Genomic DNA, 17,264 nt, shown 5'->3' on the forward strand with positions numbered 1-17,264 from the left:
GATTGATTATTTTTTATTTTTTATTAAAAGTATTCATGATGGGTGTACTGTTGCTTCATGCGTTATATGCATGTGCATACTTTGATTGTCACCCTGATATTGGCTACTAGGTAGCTACTTCCCATGTGTTGCCAGCTGTTCTTGTCATGCAGGAGCTAAGGGCACTGTGTCGCCTTCCATGCCCTCTTCATTGAGTAGTAGGCTGTGTATAAAGGTGACATCTAGATGGTTATTAATGTTAGTTATTTCTTGGGTAGGCTGCTATCCTTGAAAAAAAATTGTGAGAGAAAAAAATAGCCACGTTAGCTACCTCCGGCAACACTACTGTGATGCCCAGTTGGAAGTCGCCAGGCAGGCCTATACAAGTGTCTTGCTGCCCAATCAGCCAAGCAAAACGTTCTTGAGTGCCAACAAATGTGCCCAATTAGCTGATTTGCTTTTCATATAGCGAAGTTGCTTTCCATACACCCACTTCTTTCCACCACAAATGGATCAGCCAAAATGTAGGGGTGCACAGTGCATTCTTCTTCTTTGGCATCATGACATTCGCACATTTTGTTTGTGCATGTCGCCACGTACTGTGCGTGTGTAACAAACAGTATTGCTTCTGTTCCTCTCCTCGCCCCTACCTGGGCTCAAACCAGGGACACTGCACACGTCAACAACTGCCTCCCACGAAGCATCGTTACTAGAGGTCGACCGATTATGATTTTTCAATACCGATTATTGGAGGACCAAACAATCCAATACCGATTAATCGGCCGATTTTATATATATATACTGCTCAAAAAAATAAAGGGAACACTTAAACAACACAATGTAACTCCAAGTCAATCACACTTCTGTGAAATCAAACTGTCCACTTAGGAAGCAACACTGATTGACAATAAATTTCACATGCTGTTGTGGAAATGGAATAGACAACAGGTGGAAATTATAGGCAATTAGCAAGACACCCCCAATAAAGGAGTGGTTCTGCAGGTGACCACAGACCACTTCTCAGTTCCCATGCTTTCTGGCTGATGTTTTGGTCACTTTTGAATGCTGGCAGTGCTTTCACTCTAGTGGTAGCATGAGACGGAGTCTACAACCCACACAAGTGGCTCAGGTAGTGCAGCTCATCCAGGATGGCACGTCAATGCGAGCTGTGGCAAGAAGGTTTGCTGTGTCTGTCAGCGTAGTGTCCAGAGCATGGAGGCGCTACCAGGAGACTGGCCAGTACATCAGGAGACGTGGAGGAGGCCGTAGGAGGGCAACAACCCAGCAGCAGGACCGCTACCTCCGCCTTTGTGCAAGGAGGAGCACTGCCAGAGCCCTGCAAAATGACCTCCAGCAGGCCACAAATGTGCATGTGTCTGCTCAAACGGTCAGAAACAGACTCCATGAGGGTGGTATGAGGGCCCGACGTCCACAGGTGGGGGTTGTGCTTACAGCCCAACACCGTGCAGGACGTTTGGCATTTGCCAGAGAACACCAAGATTGACAAATTCGCCACTGGCGCCCTGTGCTCTTCACAGATGAAAGCAGGTTCACACTGAGCACGTGACAGATGTGACAGAGTCTCGAGACGCCGTGGAGAACGTTCTGCTGCCTGCAACATCCTCCAGCATGACCGGTTTGGCGGTGGGTCAGTCATGGTGTGGGGTGGCATTTCTTTGGGGGGCCGCACAGCCCTCCATGTGCTCGCCAGAGGTAGCCTGACTGCCATTAGGTACCGAGATGAGATCCTCAGACCCCTTGTGAGACCATATGCTGGTGCGGTTGGCCCTGGGTTCCTCCTAATGCAAGACAATGCTAGACCTTATGTGGCTGGAGTGTGTCAGCAGTTCCTGCAAGAGGAAGGCATTGATGCTATGGACTGGCCCACCCGTTCCCCAGACCTGAATCCAGTTGAGCACATCTGGGACATCATGTCTCGCTCCATCCACCAACGCCACGTTGCACCACAGACTGTCCAGGAGTTGGCGGATGCTTTAGTCCAGGTCTGGGAGGAGATCCCTCAGGAGACCATCCGCCACCTCATCAGGAGCATGCCCAGGCATTGTAGGGAGGTCATACAGGCACGTGGAGGCCACACACACTACTGAGCCTCATTTTGACTTGTTTTAAGGACATTACATCAAAGTTGGATCAGCCTGTAGTGTGGTTTTCCACTTTAATTTTGAGTGTGACTCCAAATCCAGACCTCCATGGGTTGATAAATTGGATTTCCATTTATTATTTTTGTGTGATTTTGTTGTCAGCACATTCAACTATGTAAAGAAAAAAGTATTTAATAAGATTATTTCATTCATTCAGATCTAGGATGTGTTATTTTAGTGTTCCCTTTATTTTTTTGAGCAGTGTATATATATTTCTAATAATGACAATTACAACAATACTGAATGAACAATGAACACTTTTATTTTAACTTAATATAATACATAAATAAAATCAATTTAGTCTCAAATAAATAATGAAACATGTTCAGTTTGGTTTAAATAATGCAAAAACACAGTGTTGGAGAAGAAAGTAAAAGTGCAATATGTGCCATGTAAAAAAGCTAACGTTTAAGTTCCTCGCTCAGAACATAAGAACATATAAAAGCTGGTGGTTCCTTTTAACATCTTAAATATTCCCAGTTAAGATGTTTTAGGTTGCAGTTACTATGTGTCGACTATTTCTCTCTATACCATTTGTATTTCATATACCTTTGACTATTGGATGTTCTTATAGGCACTTTAGTATTGCCAGCCTAATCTTGTTAGTTGATAGGCTTGAAGTCATAAACAGTGCTATGTTTCAAGCATTGCTAAGAGCTGCTGGCAAACGCAGTAAAGTGCTGTTTGAATGAACAAGCCTGCTGCTGCCTACCACGGCTCAGTCAGACTGCTCTATCAAATATCAAATCATAAACTTAATTATAATAAACACACAGAAATACGAGCCTTTGGTCATTAATATGGTCAAATCCGGAAACTATCATTTCGAAAACAAAACGTTTATTCTTTCAGTGAAATACGGAACCGTTCCGTATTTTATCGAACGGGTGGCATCCCTAAGTCTAAATATTGCTGTTACATTGCACAACCTTCAATGTTATGTCATAATTATGTAAAATTCTGGCAAATGAATTATGGTCTTTGTTAGGAAGAAATGGTCTTCACACAGTTCACAACGAGCCAGGTGGCCCAAACTGCTGTATATACCCTGACTCTGCTTGCACTGAACGCAAGAGAAGTGACACAATTTCCCTAGTTTAATATTGCCTGCTACCATGCATTTATTTTAACTAAATATGCAGATTTTAAAAAATGTACTTCTGTGTATTGATTTTAAGAAAGGCATTGATGTTCATGGTTAGGTACATTTGTGCAACAATTGGGCTTTTTTCGCGAATGTGCTTTTGTTAAATCATCACCCGTTTGGCGAAGTTGAAGTAGGCTGTGATTTGATGGTAAATTAACGGGCACCGCTTTGATTATATGCAATGCAGGACAAGCTATTTATCCTAGTAATATCATCAACCATGTGTAGTTAACTAGTGATTATGTGAAGATTGATTGTTTTTTATAAGATAAGATTAATGCTAGCTAGCAACTTACCTTGGCTCCTTGCAGCCACAAGGTCCTTTTGATGCTGCACTCGCGTAACAGGTGGTCAGCCTGCCACGCAGTCTCCTCATGGATTGGATGCCATAATCGGCATCCAAAAAGGCTGATTACCGATTGTTATGAAAACGTTAAATCGGCCATAATTAATCGGCCATGCTGATTGGCCCGTTGTCTGGGTTAAGGTTTGGCCAGGGTAGGCCATCATTTTAAATTAGAATTTGTTCTTAACTGACTTGACTAGTTAAATAAAGGTTAAATAAGTAAAATAAAGTAAAAAATATACCATGGCTTTCAGCCAATCAGCATTCAGGGCTCGAGCCAGGTTTATAAATGTAAATAAATCCCCTTTGCACATGTGCATAACTATAGATAAATCCGACAGGAGAGTTGGACAGAGGATCTCGAAATCTCTGAGCAAGAAACACTTGGATGAACACAAAAACTAATGTTAGGCTATTTTCTGGCAATTATGCTGTTATTATGTGCCAGATGTTAAGACTACAAACCGTTATAATAGCCCATTTGCGAGATTGAATTGTCATTTCAGTAAGCATAGGCTACACAATAAAATATTGGTTTATGATTGTACAGTGCATTCGGAAAGTATTCAGACCCCTTTACTTTTTCCACATTTTGTTACCTTACAGCCTTATTCTGAAATTGATAAAATAGTTTTTTTCCCTCATCAATCAACACACAATACCCCATAGTGACAAACTAAAAACAGGTTTTTAGACATTTTTGCAAATGTATTCAAAATAAAAACCACTCCACTCACTCAGCAACAGCCTGCCTCACAGCCTGACAGTCAGCAGCAGGTCACAGTGAAATATATATATATTTTAAGTGAAATGTCATGGCGACCGCGGTGCAACTTAGAAATGGCCCAGAAATCCGCAACCTCGGCCAATGCATTTTCACCCGCAACATCGTTTTCAAAGTAGCCCAAATTTGCAGGAAAAGCACTAGTTGTGGTAGTTCGTTTCACCTCTCGGCCTATGTCGTGGGAGGAGTTTCCTGTTGGACAGAGTGGTGAATGAATGCACTGCTAACAAGGCAAATCCGGGGAGCAGGCGAACATAACAAGCATACATGAATCATTCCTGACTCCACTCGTTCACAGAGGAAGGCGCGCGCGATTAGAACTCAGATCAAGAAGCCTTCTGAGCGTTGATCAACGCTGGGAACGCAATAATAAGTAGGTAAACGATAATTAACAAAATAAAAAAGGTGAGTAAACGCTATTTCACAAATTAAAAGTTCCGTAAACAACGTTTACACATTCATAAACATCAATATCCTGACTGGCAAGATTGAATCTACAGTTGAAGTCGGAAGTTTACATACACTTAGGTTGGAGTCATTAAAACACCACAAATTTGCAAACTATAGTTTTGGCAAGTCGGTTAGGACATCTACTTTGTGCATGACACAAGTAATTTTTCCAACAATTGTTTACAGATAGATTATTTCACTTATAATTCACTGTATCACAATTCCAGTGGGTCAGAAGTTTACATACACTAAGTTGACTGTGCCTTTAAACAGCTTGGAAAATTCCAGAAAATTATGTCATGGCTTTAGAAGCTTCTGGTAGGCTAATTGACATTATTTGAGTCAATTGGAGATGTACCTGTGGATGTATTTCAAGGCCTACCTTCAAAGTCAGCGCCTCTTTGCTTGACATCATGGGAATATCAAAAGAAATCAGCCAAGACCTCAGAAAAAAATTGTAGACCTCCACAAGTCTGGTTCATCCTTGGGAGCAATTTCCAAACGCCTGAAGGTACCACGTTCATCTGTACAAACAATAGTATGCAAGTATAAACACCATGGGACCATGCACCATGGGACCGTCATACCGCTCAGGAAGGAGATGGGTTCTGTCTCCTAGAGATTAACGTACTTTGGTGCGAAAAGTGCAAATCAATCCCAGAACAACAGCAAAGGACCTTGTGAAGATGCTGGAGGAAACAGGTACAAAAGTATCTATATCCACAGTAAAACAAGTCCTATATCAACATAACCTGAAAGGCCGCTTAGCAAGGAAGAAGCCACTGCTCCAAAACCGCCATAAAAAAGCCAGACGACGGTTTGCAACTGCACATGAGGACAAAGATCGTACTTTTTGGAGAAATGTCTTCTGGTCTGATGAAACAAAAATAGAACTGTTTGGCCATTATGACCATCGTTATGTTTGGAGGAAAAAGAGGGAGTCTTGCAAGCCGAAGAACACCATCCCAACCGTGAAGCACGGGGGTGGCAGCATCATGTTGTGGGGATGCTTTGCTGCAGGAGGGACTGGTGCACTTCACAAAATAGATGGCATCATGAGGGAGGAGAATTACGTGGATATATTGAAGCAACATCTTAAGAAGTTAAAGCTTGGTTGCAAATGGGTCTTCCAAATGGACAATGACCCCAAGCATACTTCCAAAGTTGTGGCAAAATGGCTTAAGGACAACAAAGTCAAGATATTGGAGTGGCCATCACAAAGCCCTGACCTCAATCCCATAGAAAATTTGTGGGCAGAACTGAAAAGTGTGTGCGAGCAAGGAGGCCTACAAACCTGACTCAGTTCCACCAGCTCTGTCAGGAGGAATGGGCCAAAATTCACCCAACTTATTGTGTGAAGCTTCTGGAAGGCTATCCGAAACGTTTGACCAAAGTTAAACAATTTAAAGGCAATGCTACCAAATACTAATTGAGTGTATGTAAACTTCTGAACCACTGGGAATGTGATGAAAGAAATAAAAGCTGAAATAAATCATTCTCTCTACTATTATTCTGACATTTCACATTCTTAAAATAAAGTGGTGATCTTAACTGACCTAAGACAGGGAATTTTTACTTGGATTAAATGTCAGGAATTGTGAAAAACTGAGTTTAAATGTATTTGGCTAAGGTGAATGTAAACTTCTGACTTCAACTGTACATTTGCACATCATTTTAGCTATTGATGTGACGTTTTCCAGGCCTAATCAGTCAGTTCTGTACCTGCCTGGCTGAGTGGCAGTGTTGGTGGAATGAGCAAGCTCGCCTGGAAACCAGAGCGCAAGACGTGAGGAAATAAACCTCAGTAGTCGGCCTGGAAATTAATTCGCAGAACCAATATATTTTTCTTATATTTTTCATATTAAAATATTTTATAATTTTCTGTTCTCCTCTCATTTTAATTCAAGCACTTTTCAACTACCAACTTGATAAAATGTCTGATTTTCAAGGTATTCCAGGACTTGAATTTCAGAGTGTCAAATTCAAGTACTTTAAGCACCTTGTGATTAGATCTGCTGAATGTGCTCCAATCCAGCGACCTTCTATCCCACGGTCTACATTCCATTGATCTCTTTATCACATCCATCCCCATTATCTCCCCGATCTCTTTCCAGGAGTTCAAAGTCATTTCAAAAATGTTTTTGTCCAGTCCTATAAACACTCCAAACGGCCTACCCGACCGCTCGGAGGTGTCCGCTGGGTCCTAAAGCAAACCCAACCTTGTCTTGTATCAAAAATGCAATTTCAGAATGTGAGGGGGGACATGTCCCCCCTGTCCTCAGTGAAAGTTGCGCCCCTGGGTATCATAAATATGGTTTTTATTTGTGAACTTCTTCTGATAGTCTTTCATCAAAGTTCTCCATGTTTGTTGTCAGATAGTGTAGTTATTGGCGGATCGCAACCAACTGACAAGTGCATGCACCGTCACCTACTGTCCTGGAGTGTGATGCCATTCACGACCAGTCTATACTCTTACTCTTAACTAACCCAGAATTTCGAACAAAATAAAACAATTCCCTACAAACCCATCACCTCCACCTAAAATACCACCCAATCCCCATTCCCATCCAACCTCTCTGACCCTGTCAAACAACCTCTCCCTTTCAATACATGTTCCACTGTTTCCTCTACCATACAGCATTACACATTCCAGTACCATGTTTTCGTATCAATTTCAAAGAGGAAATCAATCCTGTATGGCTTAATCTCATACTACACAACATAACGTCCTCCCTTCTGTTCCCATCACATACTACTATAACAATGTCTGCCCTTACTACTTTCATCCCATTGTCTCTGCCAGCAACCTAACCCCTTTTTCCTAACCCATGTTTTAATTTCCCCTCTACCTAACTGTACCTGGAGTTCTTCTCCCTAAATTCCCTTTCCCCTTCTTGTCTCACTCACTCAATTGCGTTCTGACCACTCTATCTACACACCTGTCCTGAGTCTGCACACAAGCTCCTACACAAGGGTCTACAGAAATACATACCTATAAAAGCATATCTAACTGATGGAATACACAAGCTACATTCCTTACCAAATGACAACAGTTTTAACACAACTTCCAAATGGACTGGTTGATTGAAGTAGGGTTATATGTGTTCCAACAATGAGCTGCAGTTTTGGAATAATTGTGTCAGGTCTATTTTCCACTTGTGCTACTTTGCAAATGGCTAGTGCCATTTAGAATAGGTTAGCGTTTAACTCCCCTAAATATAGGCAGGTTCCACACTGAAAATAAGCAAATTATAAAGACAAAGAGCGTACTTTTATCAGAATCATTAAGCCTAGGCCTATTCACCAAAAATATGTTGTGGCCGTAATTCATCACCATGCAGTGTTCAATGTGGAATTGTCCATTTTGAAAATTCCAAAGAACAAGCAGAATAAACTCAATCGAATATCTGTGTATTGAAAAGAAGGCAGATTTTGGTTTGTAACTGTTACGGCAGTCGTATAGAGGAGACCAAGGCGCAGCGTGTAGAGTGCTCATTGTTATATATTTTTATGAAAACGAACACTAGACAAAATAACAAAATGACCGCCAACAGTTCCGTCAGGTTAACAAACTAAACAGAAAGCAACTACCCAGGAAAACAAAGGGAAAAACAGGCTGCCTAAGTATGGCTTCCAATCAGAGACAACGAATGACAGCTGCCTCTGATTGGAAATCATACCCGGCCAAAACATAGAACACATAACATAGAATGCCCACCCACCTATCACACCCTGACCTAACTAAACAGAGAAAACACAGCTCTCCTAGGTCAGAGCGTGACAGTAACCCTGAAAACTCGCCATAATGTGCCGTTTCAAACGATCACTCTTTGAGAATAACTGTTCCATACGCGAGATGCACATCACTTTTAACTTTTTATGTATTTTGACTATAAAATAGGTGTGTCTTGACTGTGATGAGGGCTTGGAAAATAAGAGCATTTAAATTAACCAAACAAGGCTATGCCTATGCACAGCCACATGCTTCTACAAGCAAGCGCCACTGCTGAGGTTACTGCCTTTTTCAAGATTGTGTTCCACGATATAATATAACCAGTTGATATTACGGTTTCAATAAATCAATCCTAAATGGCTCTTGTTTTTTTATTGACTGAATTAACACTGAGTATATACTGTTCAAAGGCACTTAAATCTTTTGTCTTGCCCATTCACACATACACAATCCATGTCTCACTTGTCTTAAAAATCCTTCTTTAACCTGTACCCCCTCTTCATCTACACTGATTGAAGTGGATTTAACAAGTGATAACAAGGAGGGTTCATATCTTTCATCTGGATTCACCCGGTGAGTCTATGTCATGGAAAGAGCAGGTGTCCTTAATGTTTTGAATACTCAGTGTATATGGAGCAATTTAGCAATAATGTTTTGTTATCTGTAATGGTTATGATAAATTAAGTATTGTTGCACACTGTTGGAATATAGGACTAGATCAAGTGACCAATAATCCAATGTTATTGGTCACATACGCCAAATACAACAAATGTAGACTTTACAGTGAAATGCTTATTTAGGAACCCATTCCCAACAATACAGAGTTCAAAAGTAAGACAAATATTTGCTAAATAATAAATTAATGCACACATTTTTTGGGGGCCTTGTGGTCTAAACATATATATATAATTTTTCATTAGAGTACTCAAAATGTTTCATCTCAATTACTTTGCACCCCTACTTTCAGACAAAGTCAGGCACCCAAGTGTGTGTGTGTCGCCATGTCGGAATACCTGTACTTGTGTTCGAGCTAAATAGTAGGCTGATTGGCTTTGTGAAAATATAAATGTGAAATGTTTATAATTAAGTAGGCCTATGCTTTAAATGCTAGGATGTCATACTAATTTCTACTTTTCATCTTGTAGAATTCACTGCAAACTATTGAAGGGAAAAAGCATATTTTCAGATTCATGTGAGTTTGACATCTGATAATTAGATAAGAGGACAATCTGTACTAAAAGGAAGGAATGGCGGGCAACAAAGCAATTGGGTATTAAACGATGCATTCTCAGTATGGGTGAGCCTAATATGTTTATGTGTTGCTTACTGCATACATTTAAACTAAACAGTTTGTTCTAAATAGTATGTAGTATGATTAGTACACAGAATGTACTTTTAGTAAGTAGTAGGCAAGACTGATCATGGCATGCACAGTTAAGCAGATGTTTGCAGGTAAGGTGCAGCGAAATGCTTCAATTGCCAGCTCCTCAACATTGCAGTTGTAACGGCTGTCTTCAGGAATGGACCAAGGCGCAGCAGTTATGTGAATACTCATATTTAATTTCAAATAAGGAGTAAAGCATCCACTTAACAAAACAATAAAGGTGACAACAGCAACAGTTCTGCAGGCTATAAACGCAGTGCAAAAACAACCACCCACAACCCCAAAGAAAAACACACACACCTATATAGGACTTCCAATCAAAGGCAACTCAACACACCTGCCTTCAATTGGAAGTCCCAATCAACAATACAAACATTCCCATACACAAAACTGTCACGTCCTGACCCCAAAACTAAAACAATGGCTCCATCTGCTGGTCAGGACGTGACAGTACACCCCCCCCCCCCCCCCCCCCCCCCAACAAAAAACCCATAAACAATAACCCCTAAACAATAAGGGAGGGAAGGGAGGGTGGCTGCCGTCACCGACGGCACTGTGCTACACCCTCCCTCCCCAACCCACCCATCCTGGAGGTGGCTCCGGTGCAGGACGTGGACCTCGCTCCACCTTCGGCGTCGCCCACTTTGGTGGCGCCGATAGCTGCGCTGGGCAGACGGGCCACTCGGGCTGACCCTGGCAGACGGACCACTCGGGCTGGGTCGGACGGCAGGAGGGCCACTCGGGCTGGGCCGGAGGGCAGGAGGGCCACTCGGGCTGGGCCGGAGGGCAGGAGGGCCACTCGGGCTGGGCCGGAGGGCAGGAGGGCCACTCTGGCAGATCCTGACAGGCAGGAGGGCCACTCTGGCAGATCCTGACAGGCAGGGCACCCTGGCAGATCAGGGCAGGCGGGCACCTCTGGCAGAACCGGGCAGTCGGGCCGCCCTGGCGGTTCCGGGCAGTCGGGCGGCTCTGGCGGCTCCTGACTGGCGGGCGGCTCTGGCGACTGTTGACTGGCGGGCGGCTCTGGCGGCTCCTGACTGGCGGGCGGCTCTGGCGGCTCCTGACTGGCGGGCGGCTCTGGCGGCTCCTGACTGGCGGGCGGCTCTGGCGGCTCCTGACTGGCGGGCGGCTCTGGCGGCTCCTGACTGGCGGGCGGCTCTGGCGGCTCCTGACTGGCGGGCGGCTCTGGCGGCTCCTGACTGGCGGGCGGCTCTGGCGGCTCCTGACTGGCGGGCGGCTCTGGCGGCTCCTGACTGGCGGGCGGCTCTGGCGGCTCCTGACTGGCGGGCGGCTCTGGCGGCTCCTGACTGGCGGGCGGCTCTGGCGACTGTTGACTGGCGGGCTGCTCTGGCGACTGTTGACTGGCGGGCTGCTCTGGCGACTGTTGACTGGCGGGCTGCTCTGGCGACTGTTGACTGGCGGGCTGCTCTGGCGACTGTTGACTGGCGGGCAGCTCTGGCGACTGTTGACTGGCGGGCAGCTCTGGCGACTGTTGACTGGCGGGCAGCTCTGGCGACTGTTGACTGGCGGGCAGCTCTGGCGACTGTTGACTGGCGGGCAGCTCTGGCGACTGTTGACTGGCGGGCAGCTCTGGCGACTGTTGACTGGCGGGCAGCTCTGGCGACTGTTGACTGGCGGGCAGCTCTGGCGACTGTTGACTGGCGGGCAGCTCTGGCGACTGGCGGGCAGCTCTGGCGACTGGCGGGCAGCTCTGGCGACTTACGCCTGGCGAGGCTGGGCTGACGCACTAGACTCCTGATGCATGGGGCTGGTACTGGACATGCCAGCCTGGAGACACGCACCTCCATGCTAGTGAGTCTAGCGGGAAACACCGGACCGAAAGGGCGCACTGGCGGTCTTGAGTGCAGGGTTGGCTTCACCCCTTCCGGCTCGATGCTCACCTTGCCCTGGCACCTGCGGGGCGCTGGTACCGGGCGGACTGGGCTGTGCGTCCGTATAGGCGAGATGGTGCGTACCTCAGCGTAACATGGCGCCCTCCACCTCATACGCACCTCCCTGTAGTCACGGGTAGCTGGCTTATGGCTCTTCCCTGGCCTGGCCAAGCTACCCGTGTGCCCCCCCCCCAAAAAAAATATTGGGGCTGCCTCTCGGGTTTCCTACCCAACCGTGTTCCAGCAAAACGTTCCCGTTGGTTCCTCTTTCCAGCTGCCTCCACTCTCCTGAGTGCCTCCACCTGTTCCCATGGGAGGCGATCCCTTCCGGCCAGGATCTCTTCCCAGGTGTAGGCTCCCTTGCCATCCAGGACGTCCTCCCATGTCCATTCCTCCTTTTTTCTCTCCTGTGGCTTCCTCCTCTTCTGCTGCTTGGTCCTGGTTTGGTGGGTGGTTCTGTAACGGCTGTCTTCAGGAATGGACCAAGGCGCAACAGGTATGTGAATAGTCATTTAATTTCAAATAAGGAGTAAAGCATCCACTTAACAAAACAATAACGGTGACAACAGCAACAGTTCTGCAGGCTATAAACGCAGTGCAAAAACAACCACCCACAACCCCAAAGAAAAACACACACACCTATATAGGACTTCCAATCAAAGGCAACTCAACACACCTGCCTTCAATTGGAAGTCCCAATCAACAATACAAACATTCCCATACACAAAACTGTAACGTCCTGACCCCAAAACTAAAACAATAGCTCCATCTGCTGGTCAGGACGTGACAGCAGTAGAATATCAAACAAATAGTCAAAACATATAAGAAATATCAGAACTAATCCAAATTACAATCCACATAAAACCATAGCAATAATTTAAATTGCAATCTCTGCATATGTCCATGGGATGAATGTACACAAGATATACTATGCATTTCAGACACAGCCAGTGTGTGTGTGTGTGTGTGTGTGGAAACTTTGGTTGGGCAGAATTGTAGAGTCAGTAAACCACAAGCAGCCTTTTGCCTTCTGTTTCTATTCTCAGTACAGCTGTATGTTCAGCCTGATAAGCACCAGGCATTCAAAAAACATTTACAGGAAAACATCTTTAAATGTCATGAACAGTCAAAATCATGTTATTGTAACGTCCGTTGTGAACCGCATCACAAGAGAAATGCAAATGGAGGATGTATAAATACAACTTTACATCAGATTGGCAATTATTACACATACTCATAGTCCATATTGAATTTTGCAGGGCCTTCTGTCCTTTGATTCAGGTAAGGCTGGCTGAAAGTGAAACACACTATCTACGGCAGGGACCTTGCAGAGAGGTGTGAAAACCATAGTGTGTCAAAAACAAATGGCGATAGGTGTGAGTGTGCTTGTGTGTGTAACCCAGACTGAGTATCCCAGTCAAATGTGTGCATGCATGTGCTGTCACCCTGGGCATAGACGTCAATCTAGTCCACATTGGTTCATTGAAATGACATGGAAACAACGTTGATTTAACCAGTGTGTGCCCAGTGGGGTTTGTGTGTAGACAGCAAATTATGGAGAGTCATTACAGCAGAGTTACTGTTATTTGACTCGAAAAGGGTAGCTTTAACTATTTTTGAAATTAAGTGACTGATTGTGACCACTAGAGTCAAAGGTAAAACAAAGAGTTAATTCGAATAGTGTTCATAAGTATTTCTAGAGTAAATGTGATCCCGCACACAAATTAGCAGTTTAAATTTAAATTTTGCCGCCATTTATATTTTCTTCCTCATATTCGACTCAGGCTGACAGAAGTAGTCTTTGCATTCAGGTAAGTAATATGGTTTTGAAATTCATATTTGGCCTAAGTCAACCATTTAGACTGACGTATCCTTCTTATCATTTATCATTAGCTAGTTCCAAGCCAAATATTCATTATTACCTAGCAATCGATTGCTACAGCCTGTTTTTTTTAACCAAGCCAGGCTTGGCGCCATTCTCAAAGCGTAGCTACCATTAGCTAGCTAGCTAATCATTTTAGCTCAGTTTGACAGAATGGACATACAAGGTAGGTACTTGAAGCGGCTAAATTCCTATTTTTTTCACCACAGTTGAATAAACCAATAAGCATTTGGCAATTCAACACCAAATGTTTTGTAATGTTACTAACAAATAGCTAACATTAGCTACAAGGGTAACTTAGCTAGCTACAGCAGTTAGCTAATGCTACCTAGGTAGCTAGCTAATAGCTAACATTAGCTAGCATGGCCATTTATAGTAGCTAGCTAACATTAACGTTCGCAAACTAGAATCACAGATAGAACAATGAGGGTTAGTTATACAAATATTTGCTAGAATACTCAAACCAAATTCAGGGTATAGTCTAGTTAAGGTCAGTCATTCATTCTATACACCACCTTGGCCCACGTGAGTGTTGCTTCTTTGGCTAGATAATGGCTGCTTAGCTAGATGGCTGGCTAGCTAGTAACGTTAGCTAGATGGCTACCAAAGCCACACGTCTAAGCTAGCTAAATAGATAACCTGAACCTGCATTCGGTCTGAGAATTCAGTCATGGATGTGTGCCTGCGTAGCTATGATGTCGTTAACGGTGTCAGCTGTCGTTACTTTTATTAGGCGTGTGTGCCTTGTACTAGCTATGGAATCTAGAATGCAGCGAAGCCAAGGAGAGAGCAGGGAATACACAGCACTTTTCAAGTTGTAACTCTGTCTAACAAAACACTGCTCTTATTTACATGCTCCTCCTCGGTCACTTGTAACTGTAGATGACATCAATCAGGCTTTGTGTATGTGAAGGTGACCGAGGAGTATTAAACGTTACACAGTCCCTGCAACTGTTAAACTTTTCTTACAGATTCTAACATGCACCAGTAACAAATTTGCTTCAGGTGGACAAAAGGTTTGTTTCTTTTTTGTCTGTCTTTATCTAGGCCCACTATTACAATGCAGAAGATGGGAGTGGCTACTTGGAGTGGAGACTGAAGCACCTGCAAAAGGAGTCTGCAGAGGGAAGAATAAAGTCCCCTCGTAGATCACTAACAGGTTTGTTCAGCTGGTTGGCAAACATAACTGTCTTATATTTGTATGTGTATGGTTCATTCGGTTGAAGGGATTTTATGTATTCAGAATGCCATAGTGACAAAAACATAATCATGTGATGAATGAGCCGTAAATTAAATGGGCTGTTTCTATAGAGCGTGTGTGTGCATCTGTAGAGAAAAATAAACATTGTTATGTCAGGTGTGAATGCCATTACTCCTTACTACCCCAAACCATTATGAATAAAACAACTCTACCAGCACTGGGTGATGTGACAGACCCAGCCTTCAGAGAGTGGGAAAACCTCACTGTTGGTGGTGGGCCAGTTTAGATCATGGAGAGAGGGGGAAGGATTCACACACTGAGTCACAGACACAGGCCTAGTACCCAATTCCCCTCTGACGTGTCATTGACGTAAATTTCCACTTCAACAAACAGACAAACACTATTCTCTCTGACAACCTCAGTACCCCTGACACACAGAACAGAAAACAACCCATTGCATCATGACCACTAAGCACAGCCTGATCTGATGGCACCACACCCAGACTCTCACAGGCTAATAGATGATGTCACAGGCCAGGGGTCAGGGTTCAGAGTGTGCTGCTGAATCAGGAGGGCAGGACCTCAACGTAATCTGAAGCATCCACATCTAGACGTGAGAGAGAGAGAGTGAGAGGACACAAGTGAGAAGGTTATAAAGGATAGTGAACTGTCTGGACGGTATGTCTGAGCAGCTCTGATGAAGGTCTCGGAACACTGAGAGATGGAACGAAACAAACAAATGGACATACAAACTGTGTGTGTGTCGAGATGTGTGTGTGTGTGTCGAGGTGTGTTACCTACTCTCATAATCAGGCACCTCTTCGATGATATTGGGGTCAGGGAGTTGAAGCAGAGTCTTTCTCTTGACTAAGTGGCACAGGTGCTGGACCAATCCCTGCCCTCGACACTTATAATGGTGGACCAGCTCCTCTATTGTCTTAAAGAACTTCTCCTCTACACCAGGTGTTGTCTACACACACACACAAACACAGACCATCAGAAACACACACACAGACCATCAGAAACACACACACACACTCACACACACACACAGACCATCAGAAACAAATCAATTGTATTTGTCACATGTGCTGAATACAACAGGTGTAGACCTTCTCGTGAAATGCTTACTTACAAGCCCTTAACCAACAGTAAGTAACAAATAGACACACAGGGTGTACCTGCAGGGTGTAGTTTCCAGTGTTGTTCTGGAGAATCCTGTAGGTATACACCACCTTCTGTCTACTGCAGAAACACAACACACACAGAAGAGGAGGACAGAGAGGAAACGGAATAACTTCTAATTCACTTTTATTTCCTGAGAGGGAACTTCATGTGTGGTGATGGGGTGATACACATAAGCATAGCCGTGGGAAGTCGGGGTGTTGAGGGTGCTTGATAAATCACAAAATAATAATTAATATATATATTTTTTTATACATTTAGTTTTTCCCCCACCAAATTAGTGCACTAGCCCTGTATTATTCCTGTATGAGTCATCAGCAGAGCAGGGAGAATTCTCCACCACCACCCCCACTTCTTGACTTGGGCAGGAGCTCACTGGAGCTGGGTACCAGCACCTCAAATGTTCTACTGCTGGAGCTCTTGTTCCTCTTATAGAATATTAGCTCAACAGTATTGTGTAGCTCCTGCACCTAAAGATAAACAGTACCGTCATCCAGCATGAGTACTGGAATCTATTTCAGTCCAAGTCAAGCACTGGTTCTGACTAGTGTTCCCTAAAGCACCAAACCACCCCACAATATTAAAAGCTAGGATGAATTCTATAAAGCATTTATAAAATCCTTGGAGGATGGATTGGTGTACATTCAACTTCCTACATTTCCCAAAAAAAGAACAAAGAGTGTGGTACTCACTAGACACACAGACACATGGCTGCTTGAATGGTTTCGCTGTCTCTGATGAGGTAGGCTCCGTTCTTCCCGTTCTTCCCAAGCCGATCCTCACACTCCAATTTACTGATTGCCCCGTGGTACACCGCTAGAGCCGACGCCATGGTAACTACCCCACCGGGGTGGGTCAACTGGAGGTCAACACCCTGCTTCTTCACTCCTCTCTTCTTGTTGTAGGATGCTTCTTCTCGTCCTTTCTTCTCTTTCTCTCCTCTCCGCCTGTCCTCTCCTCTCCGCCTGTTCTCTCTCTCCCCAGACCTCTCTCCTCTTTTCCTCTTCCCACCTGTCCTCTCCTCTCCCTCTGTTCTCTCTCTCCTCACCCCAGACCTCTCTCCTATTTAACTCCTCTCCACCTCCCCACTCCTCTCCCTGTGTTCTCTCTCTCCTCACC

At 44.4% G+C, this 17,264-nt stretch overlaps 1 protein-coding gene across 1 annotated transcript; it reads right to left on the minus strand.

The window, feature by feature from the left end:
• Positions 1-14,955: 14,955 nt before the first annotated feature.
• On the minus strand, positions 14,956-17,060 carry LOC115195193 (SH2 domain-containing protein 1B2-like). Its single transcript, XM_029754985.1, has 4 exons — positions 16,838-17,060; positions 16,142-16,205; positions 15,762-15,930; positions 14,956-15,567 (listed from the first exon to the last, which is right to left on the minus strand). Exons 1-4 carry the CDS (start codon positions 16,975-16,977, stop codon positions 15,527-15,529), a joined length of 414 nt encoding a protein of 137 aa, XP_029610845.1. The 5' UTR covers positions 16,978-17,060; the 3' UTR covers positions 14,956-15,526.
• Positions 17,061-17,264: the final 204 nt, after the last annotated feature.

Source organism: Salmo trutta, chromosome 6, assembly GCF_901001165.1.
Source record: "Salmo trutta chromosome 6, fSalTru1.1, whole genome shotgun sequence".
NCBI classification, from domain to species: domain Eukaryota; kingdom Metazoa; phylum Chordata; class Actinopteri; order Salmoniformes; family Salmonidae; genus Salmo; species Salmo trutta.

What these genes read in the sequence shown, in the direction of transcription:
- LOC115195193 (XM_029754985.1), bottom strand. Translation starts at nt 16,977, where the DNA reads ATGGCGTCGGCTCTAGCGGTGTACCACGGGGCAATCAGTAAATTGGAG. An exon ending in GCCATGTGTCTGTGTGTCTA is followed by an intron (nt 16,206 to 16,837) that starts GTGAGTACCACA and finishes GTGTTTCTGCAG; the next exon opens with TAGACAGAAGGTGGTGTATA. An exon ending in CTGGAAACTACACCCTGCAG is followed by an intron (nt 15,931 to 16,141) that starts GTACACCCTGTG and finishes GTGTGTGTGTAG; the next exon opens with ACAACACCTGGTGTAGAGGA.